This window comes from Rhopalosiphum maidis, chromosome 4 (genome assembly GCF_003676215.2).
Source record: "Rhopalosiphum maidis isolate BTI-1 chromosome 4, ASM367621v3, whole genome shotgun sequence".
NCBI lineage: Eukaryota > Metazoa > Arthropoda > Insecta > Hemiptera > Aphididae > Rhopalosiphum > Rhopalosiphum maidis.
Window position 1 is genome coordinate 9,357,997 of NC_040880.1, and position 10,245 is coordinate 9,368,241.

Sequence of the window (10,245 nt, forward strand, 5' to 3'; positions counted from 1 at the left end):
CAACAAATAAAAAAACATTACGAAAAATAATTAAAGCTATCATGAATTTAAACAATACATCTATATTAATTTATCAATATCTATTTACTTTTAATAAACTAACACGAAGTTAACCGTTGCATTGGCATATGCGTGTTTATAATAACCACAGAAAGTATTGATAAATATATTATATTTAGTGGTTAATTTGAATTTTTATTCTGTCTGAATAATTAAAAAGATTGAGTGACAAAGCAAATTTATTAATATAGTCATAAACTCGTATCATTATTTTATTCTACGTAAGTCGTTAAGTCTTATGTACTTGTTAAGGGTACTAGCACCTAGGTTAACCTTTGTTTATTATTATACCCGTAGTTTTAGGTACTAAATAATATAATTTAAACGATAAAAAATGTCAGGGATCTCCGTAAAATTTGTCAGATATTTAATAACTGTATAATATTTAAAAAATATATAAATATTATACTCAAATTTAAAATATAATAAGAATTATAATTACATATGTATATTAAACAGGCTATGCATTAAAATTAAATATAAAAAAAAAAACAATTTAATTGAATTGATATAATGGTAACTGTTTATATCGATAAACTATTTACATAACTATGAAATGACATTGTCTTATTGATGAAAACTAATAAAAATAATAAATAACAAAATTTGGAAATACATAGACAAATACTAAAACGTATTAGCACTATTTTATACATTTATGTACATAATACATGTAGGAGAGAATATTATACAAAATCTCTGTAAAACATTTCAAAGATATTTAAGTTTCGTTAAGTAATAACGTACTTGGATGTTTGAATCAATCATTATATGCTATTTTTCCATGTTTTAATATACGGAGACTCATTTGTTGGACAAATAAATCGATCAAATTCTTTAGACCAGTCTGTTGATTTAAGGCCAACTGGTTCCATCATATTGTTCCATAATGCGTTTGCAGCTGAAATACAACAATGTTAAAATATAATACATCATTGTTTCATTTTAGCATTTTCATACCACCATTTAATGTAAATTTTACAATAATACAAATATATATTTTTTTATAATCGTAAAATATAATCAAAAAATCTCCAATTTCGAATTGTTATGGTGATTAAACGAAAACTTAAATATTTTAAATATATATAATTTGTTTTATTAAAAGGACACCATTTAGTTTTATGTAACACGTATCAACATAATTTCAATAATACCACTGTTTAAACAATAATTATTATTATATAATATACGATATTATAATGTAATGTCAGAAATAATAATGAATTGTACTATAAAATAAAATATTTAATTAATATAATAGTATGATTTACTATAATATTATACACATTATATATATTTATATTTTATGTATATACAAATTCAAATTTATAATATTTACAGTATTTAAGTAAAAAACATTGAGAAACTTGCACTGTTCTATAGTAGATTATAAGTTTACCTTGTCATTGAATTAGTCACTGTGATGCACGTGTTACATAAAAAATTCAAATAAGAAATCTTTGTTTATAAAAAAATCAAAACTAAGCCATTGCGGGACGCCTGGCAGATGTGAAACATCAACAATTTTCTTTTTGTAATAATGTTGAAAATTATTATTATTATTATTATTATTATTTAATTATTATTATTAATTTTTTGCCGAGCTTCGGCGAATTGAGCCAACGAGTCACGAGTGGGGCGTCGCCACGCCACAGTCGTCTCACTTCCGTACCGCGCCATTAGATGTTTCACATCAAAATAATTCTAAAAATATTAGATGTCGATAGAAAGTTTTATGATAAGTAATTATTAGAATTGTCTTTAATCAGTATATAGGTTAAATTAAAACTACTAAAAACATTGCACATCATTTATAAGTTAGTACTGATGAATTGTAGAATTATATAAATCATTTGTTGTCTGCTAGAGAGGAAAGATTATTTTCAAACTCTTCAACAGTAATCAAAAATTACGACTTTCGGTATATACGAAAAAAACATGATTTGGACATATTCATGATTTTTTGAACATATATAACCTCCGTACTTATAAAAAAAAATATGACTATTTTCGAATTTTGAATTAAGTTGTTAATTTCTATTTATTTATTTTTACATAAAACAATTTTTTATTATGATTTATAGGGACTATTATATATTTATATGACTTAAACTTGTAAACAATTTAAATGCCGAATATTTCAAATGTCTATTAAAAGTAAATTATATATAAACAACAATTATATTGAAAACTGGTGTAGCATATACATCCCATTCCTTATTTTATAGTTGTTTGTTTTTACCGATTATTTTGAAAAGTACTAGGAATTGTTTTATCACCAAAATACAAATTAGATACAATTTGATTACTACAAACTATGAACTTTTATTTTTTAATCAATACCTAGCATTAAGTTATAAGTATTAAATTAAAATCTTTAAATTATTCTCACCTCGGGCATAACCTTTCTGACTAAAATGAAAACAATCGCTGGACAGATACGTTATATCTGTAGTATTAAGCCGATTTAATGGGAAAATCAAATGTTCTGTAAACGGTTGGAGAACAACAGTAAAATCATCTTCATTCCTTAGTTCTTCATTTTCCACCTAAAAATAAGTATTTTTATGTAATTAATTTATATATATATATGACAGTAAAATAACATAATTAGAAAAGTTTGTAATTACGAATGTCTTAAAATTATACGTGAAAATATTACTAAAAACACATTTTCATTTTTTTTTTTTTTTAATTAATCACTTTTAAATAAGATCAAGATTTTTCATTGATATTTTTTGTACGAAAATACATCTTTTAAAATCATAATTACTACGAGTAAGCACTCTTTCGTTACTGGATATGATATCCTAGTATTTGAAAGGTTAATACCACATCCTAAAAAATAAAAACTGTAACATTAAATAATACCTATATTATAATGTAAGTATAATAAAACATTTTATTCAATTTATAAATATTATAATTATTTTTCAATTAGTCAGTAAAATATCATCTATAATACTTTTTCTGGGTGTATTTTTGTACAATAATATGTCACTTAGGTACACTCTAGGCGTGAGATTACAGAACTCATGAAATGGGAAGCTTTTAGGTGATTGACATAATATTTGTGATTATTAGGGCTATGGTAGATAATTAATTTTAATATTAATAATACGTAATATATAGATATATACTATACAGTTGTATATAAATATATAAAGTGAAATAAACTCTTTCATAGTGTAGAATGATTAAAATGACATTTAGAGATAATATAAATTTTTTTTAAATTTAAATAATATAATAATATATTAGTAGGTATTTAATTTTGAAGCAACAAGTATTATCACAGAATTCACTGCTAACTGCTTTCGTTGACGGTTGATATAATCTTGAAAATGTAATCCATGAGTTAGAATGACTCGATATCTTTAAGAAATAATATAATGAATGACTCGAAAGACCAGTTTAGCCAAAACATAATATAAAGATATAGTTTTAATTGTGATTTTATAAATTATACATTTTTAAATGAACCATAGTAAAAAAAAAGAAAATATTTATATTTTTCAATAACTTAATATACAAATTTAAATTATAAAATGCATAAGCTGACGCTTCAGTTTTAAAATATTCAAACCATAAATTACATTGATATTGTTATGTGGCCGTCAGCCGACTTAAAATGAAAAAACACATTTAAGATTCATGCACGTTACTATATTAAAATATTCTTACTATTTTTTTCTCGACTTCTTGAAACTGTTTCATTACTTTTATATAATCTGACAATTTATGTTTGTACTGTGTGGAATACAAACATGGACACTCTAGGATGTGAGTGAAGAAACAAATGCTTGGCAAATTTGTGAAATTAAGTAGAATTTCCAAATCTATAAAATATAATAGCAATATTTAGATAATTATTTTTTTCATATTACATTATATATTTTTTAAGAATACAGTTATACTAGAGTTACGAACATAGTCAACATACCCAATATTTAAAACATAAGTTCTTATAGGTAGTTTATAAAAAATATTATCTTACAATATTATTGTTCCTTGAATTTGATATAGTATTTGGCATCGATAACAAAATAATTACTAATGACAGTTGAATGTTGATAGGTAAGTAAGAACCAATTCGTAAAAATTATTATTATAAGTAATAACTAATTATCATTACATATTAATATACATACTTAGAATTTCAGTAGTAAAAATAACATTTAACAAGAAGTATGCTAATAAAGTAATAAATATATTTGAAACACTATTTACTTCAGGACTATTAAATTATAATTATTATAATTAAAGTAAAATTGTATTTTATTTACGGAAATCATATAAATATTTAAATATTACGAATGGACGATATTGGAATTTTGATAGTTTCATGTTTTAAATTGATCAAAATTACTTCCAGGGATTTTTCGTTAAAATACTTTTATAATGAATTCCAAACGTTAATTAATATATTAATAGTTAGAAGGATTCTAATGTGGAAATAATTTGCTAATGTCTGATAAATGATGGATTTTTGATTGAAACAAAATATTTTAATTGATCTGTCATAACTTTATAATATAATGTTAAAGGCATATATGTATTTTTAAATGCTATTATTTGTTTGGAATTGTATAGGTATGTGTAGTAGATATATTTTTATAATAGTAATTGTTTTACACCACTAGAGTGCAGACCATAGTAGAAATACGAAAGTTAAAATTTCAATCATTTAGTCACTAAATTTATATAAAGGCCTCTTTCGAAGTTTCATTTTATAAAATAGATGGAATATTATTAAACATACTAATACAATTTTTCATAGAAATTAGTCAATATTTTATTTCATACATTTTTCGAGGTTGCCTGTCTACGTATCCAGAAATTTTTGATAGATTTTAAACATTTTTTAATTTGTCCGGATTACCTTTGAAGCAGTAAATATACTTCGATTTTCAATTTTGAGGATGGTTTATGTCAGAAAATTTGATATATTTCTTAGTTAAGAGAGTCAACAAGAGTTTGTTTTGTTATAATTCGATAACTTGTGAAACTTGAATTTTTTACTAAATGTTTATATTAGTATTTTTTATTTATAATATAATTTTTTATCTAAATATTTCAACTTTTTTTAAGCTGTTAAAAGACATTTTAAATTAAAAAAATTTAATAGAGGATTGCTCATGAGTTGTTCAAGTTCAAACCAAAAAATAAAAATAATAAATTTATAATTACAATTATTTATTAAAAACACTTGTAGTTCAAATTTAATCAAAATTATATGTTTTGACGATAATAATAATTTTTTTGTAACTAATATTATTTCTAGTGATATACAACTCTTACGTATGTTATAAATTTTAGTATATACTCGTACCATGAAATTTTCATGATGATTTGATTAATGTTATGCTATTATCTATTTTTACATGAACTTATTCAAACTGTAAGGTATTATTGTCTCAAAAGTCATTAATAGTATTATAGTATTATGGGATAGATGTATTATAATATAATAATAATAATAATAATAATAATAATAATGATAAATGCAATGTTTAAAAAAAATTAAATCAACCTGCCGTAATCCTGATAGTAAAAAAATTACTTTAATAGTAATATCAAAAAATATTAAATATACTTAGTGATAGATATCTCACTAATCTGATTTCCACTTAGAATTGTTATTCGTATTCAATGACAATATATCATTGAATTCAAATTGAACACATCCATTATAACGACCCGCTTGATACCTACTGTACAGGCGTACAGCACAGCGATACCCTTTTGTTCGAACGACTTTTTTTTATATATTTTATTGGATGCCCATTTTATGAAATATTTTTACTTTCATAAAGTTTGTCATCATCTAGTAGTTTAGTACATCAAATTTTAATCTAATATGAATTCAATAGAATCTCTACCCATTTTAATGTTTCGTATAAGCACAGTGGAAATACGTATTGGTAATTTAAGACAATATTTTTTTGATATTTTTATGTGTATAAAGTTCAACTTTAAAAGTTGTATTAAATGTAATATATTTTGTATAAAATAAATGTACAAGATACTCATATGTATTATAATCACCACCCATGGAAGATCCCGTATTTTTATTTTTTTTTGTATGTGTTTAGTTTCAGTAAAATTATTTTTTGTTTTAATATTAAATTTCATTTACTTGGACTTAAAATTAAGTTGACTATTGTCCGTGGCAGATTTTCTTTTATGTATAGTAATGCCGTTAGAACGTCTTGTCTATGTTTTTCAGCATACATGGAATAATCTTCGTAACATAATTCTAAGCAAAATGTATTAGAACTCATCATCATTGATACTAACTGTTGAAATAAATGCGTATTACTATAGTTTTTGGTAATCAATTATGAAAAAAAAAAATCCTGCTTACCTTCCAATCTTCAGTTATATTAATCCTTTTATCCATTTTGATTCTTTTCACCAGTTCTCTTGTCATGAATGGCAAATCCCTACTAAGGGCACCAACTTCAGCTACGTTAAATTGAGAAAAACGCTGTTCAGCCAGTGCATCGCCATACGCATAGCCAATTAATTTAGGATTAAAGACTTTTAAGATATTTGGTAAAGTTAAAAATTCTCTCCATGTACCTTTTCCGCCTAATAATAATTATCACAATAAATAAATCAATATTTAACTAAACTATTCTAAATATTATGTTTCGATACTTTATTAAAAATCATACCTGCTGTCCAAGATGTTCCACGATGATCGACGACTAACTGTGGTAAAAAATACGAAAAGCTTCCCGTCCCAACTGTCAAAGAATCTCCGACACTGCCGATTATATCTATGTCACCTGGTCTTAGTTCATGTGCAGAAGTTGGTCGAGTTTCAGATCTAGTGCCATTGGTATTACAAAAAAAATTGGATGATTTCAGTACTTTCTCTTGTGTTTTCTGAAAAACGAAACAAACAATGATATATGCCTAAATACATCATCAACGATGTGCTCGTATGGAGAATAAAATTAACTTTTTACAAACCTTTAACATCCGAGATTTGTCTATTTGATGCTGTGAGCTGAACATGTTTTGCAATAAAAGCCTTGTTGGATATAAAAATTTATCTTGAAGCCGTATAACAGATTTTGGTATGCCAGTCAAATTATCATTAGATATCTGATGTACCCATTTCGGTGATTGCATGTTTAGTTTCCAAGTTAATGTGACGGTACAGCACCACAAAAAGCACATGCTAATTGCTATTAAATCTGATTATAACGAACATAAAATTTAACACTTCAATTTTATTTTTATAGAATAATTCAATAACTGTTTTTTTATTTATTATTAAAATCATTAATAATTTTTTTTTGCGTGCTTTAATAATGTGTTTATACATTGTCATACACAAAAAATTTCAAATAATAATAAAAAAATTTTTGTTAGATAACAAAACAGTTATTGATAAATAATATAATAATTTTTTTTTTAGATTCTAAGATTCTAGAATTTTATATATTTAATAGTACTTTTTAAGACATAAAAAATATGAAAAATTAGAATTCCTATGCAAAATTAGCGAAATCAATTTTTTCAAAAATAATTAACTATCGAGCCTAGTATTAAAAACAAAATATATCAATAATTTTTTTTTATTAGGGTTTAAAAATTTCAAATTTAATTGTTGAAATTAAAAAACGTATAGCCTTGGAATTTGTAACAAATATTTTTTTTAGACACGATAAAATATATTTTATGAATATTTTGGTTCCTTTTAAGCTATGCATATTCATTTAAAACATTAATTATTTTTTTTTAATTTAAGTAATATAAAATTGTTGTCAATATTTCAAATTATTTTACAAACATATTTCCACAGAACCACTTTTTTAATTGTTGCCCTTCGTCTTATAGTATTTTATAACATTTTTTATACAATCATTCGTTCCTGATTACTGTTAATATTTTTAAAATTATAATTAATTATTAGTTTCTAAATTAGTTTAAAATATAGCGAGTTTCAATAATACAACAATATATAACAATAAAAATTAAAAAATTAATAAATTAATATATTTAGGAAATAACATATTATTATAAGACATTATAATTTGTATAATAAGATAGTCATATCCAAATCGTTTATCGATTTAAAAATTAATTTAAAAAAAATAATTATAATAGAGTTAGTACGAGTTAGTACGAGTGTGTACTTGTATAACAAGGTATAACAAAATATGTCTTAACCACGCAATGATTATACTATTATAATTTAGTGTTATAACACTTATACTAGCTTACAACCGTTAAATAAGCGGATTACCTCTGTTGATTTGAAATATTTTTAACCACTACTACTATAATGGCTATATTATATAATATATAGTGATCGAAAATATTAGTTTCAAAAAAAATGAATCGTCAAAATCGTGTAAAATTCACACAAAACGTTTTAGGAGAATGTAAAAATAATAATCATCGAATGGATAAATAAAAGCACTCACCTTTTTTAAAAAACCGTCTCATCGCGTCTATTTCGTTAATTTTGGTCCGCACGTGTGATTGTCGTATTCTCAGACTACAACTACAATATCTTCGACATCGGCGTGCTACACACCGACTATCCACGCGATAATATAATATGTACTATTTATATATTATACATTGATACAGAAATACCGTGCAATAACAATGCGATGGTGTAATGTGCATTATATTATAATGATTTGTCGTTCGCGCGTGTTCCGTCTAGCGCCGACCACGTTTCTTCCAATAATAATAACAAAACCGTACACACATACCTCCTAATCATATGATATTATGGTATTATACTGTAATTTTGCGATTTCCGTCGCCGCCCCTTTCGTCGTGTTCGTCGTAGTATTAGTATACCCGCGGGCACGGCGGCGGTGGCAAGTTCACGGTGGCGGTAGCATTCGCGTCTGACCTCAGCGGCGACGACGAGTATTTATCTTTATTTCCGATGGTCACAACCTGTGCGCGCGTCCTTTGCTCGCCGCGCTGCCGGAACTGGCGGGCGGGCGGGCAGGCGGTGTACACCGACACATAGACGTTACGCGTTATGCGTGTGTACGTATAATAACATAATATACTTCGTGTAGCTATGTTTTGCATACACAGGGCTAAACGCGACCGATCGCGGTCGGTAAGAGACGCGCCGAATTAGTAAAAACGAATTTTCGTAAAAAAATGTCCGAAAAATATACATTTGTGACGTAACAATTTAAAAAACGTACCTTTATTATATCGTTAAGTTATGACCGATACGACAGGTGTATCGTAACTCGTAACGCTTCGATGTTAAATTCAATATTATCTATTATCATTATCATTATTATATAAATGCCACCGGTTTACGTCTATAGTCGGCCGTCACCGTCTCCGGACCCAACAAGTGTCGATGCCTAAACCTTGACGTGACCGTACGTACAAATCGGAACGATATAATTCCAAAATTTATGAATCGATCCTGGATTGTTTTGCGGGGTATTTATGATATCCGAATATTGGTTACCGGTTAAAATTATATAAATTACATTTTTTGACACCTTTAAAAACGACTTTAATTTAAACGATTTAAACGATCTTAAATTGTTGTAAATAATGAAAATAAAAATATGATTTTCGGGTTTTTATTTTTATTTGTTCTATATTAAGTGTGTACGAGTTCATATAGATATGTAGAACACGCAGTAATATTTTATTTTAAATTGAACTCTTGTACGTTATTAGATCACCACTAGCCATTCTGTATATTATTTTTTTTCTCTCCTCTTATAAATATTTTTGTCATCGGGTCTAGCATTGTTTCAGACTATAGCGACTACACGTTGTGACGACGTATTTCACCAATGTTTTTTTTTTTTTTTTTTTTTTTTTTTTTTTTTTTTTTTTTTTATTAAGTCATTGCACTCGTCGCATGGTGGCGGCCCCCGAAATGGAATTTTTTAGTACGCACACGTTTACAATATTAATATACTTGCGTCTAACTCGATAACCAAACCAGCACGTGCATCTGCATACGTAGTTCGTAGGTATGCGCAAGTTAATACGTGTGAGAGCAATTCAATTCCAGCAACACTCTTAGTTTTATTTTTCGAACAGGTTAATGACACGATCTAATATTGTAGCCCATGTCTGCGAAAATTACCGTTTAAATAGTTTGAATACAATTACAACTGTCTTCGTCGTTTCGGTTTCTGATCATCATAATGTAAATAA

At 25.9% G+C, this 10,245-nt stretch overlaps 1 protein-coding gene across 1 annotated transcript; it reads right to left on the reverse strand.

Annotated features, from left to right (window-relative positions):
• Nucleotides 1–623: 623 nt before the first annotated feature.
• On the reverse strand, nt 624–8,847 carry LOC113548934 (phospholipase B1, membrane-associated-like). The gene is made up of 8 exons (XM_026950042.1): nt 8,508–8,847; nt 7,045–7,271; nt 6,744–6,957; nt 6,431–6,657; nt 6,203–6,362; nt 3,748–3,902; nt 2,456–2,612; nt 624–961 (listed from the first exon to the last, which is right to left on the reverse strand). Exons 1-8 carry the CDS (start codon nt 8,527–8,529, stop codon nt 828–830), a joined length of 1,296 nt encoding a protein of 431 aa, XP_026805843.1. The 5' UTR covers nt 8,530–8,847; the 3' UTR covers nt 624–827.
• Nucleotides 8,848–10,245: the final 1,398 nt, after the last annotated feature.

Excerpts from the sequence above, each read along its gene's own strand:
- LOC113548934 (XM_026950042.1), bottom strand. The coding sequence starts at position 8,529 with ATGAGACGGTTTTTTAAAAAAG. Across the intron at positions 3,903-6,202 it reads CAACTTAATTTTAAGTCCAA|ATTTGGAAATTCTACTTAAT; the intron begins GTAAATGAAATT and ends TATATTTTATAG. Across the intron at positions 2,613-3,747 it reads AAGAAGTCGAGAAAAAAATA|GTGGAAAATGAAGAACTAAG; the intron begins GTAAGAATATTT and ends ACTTATTTTTAG.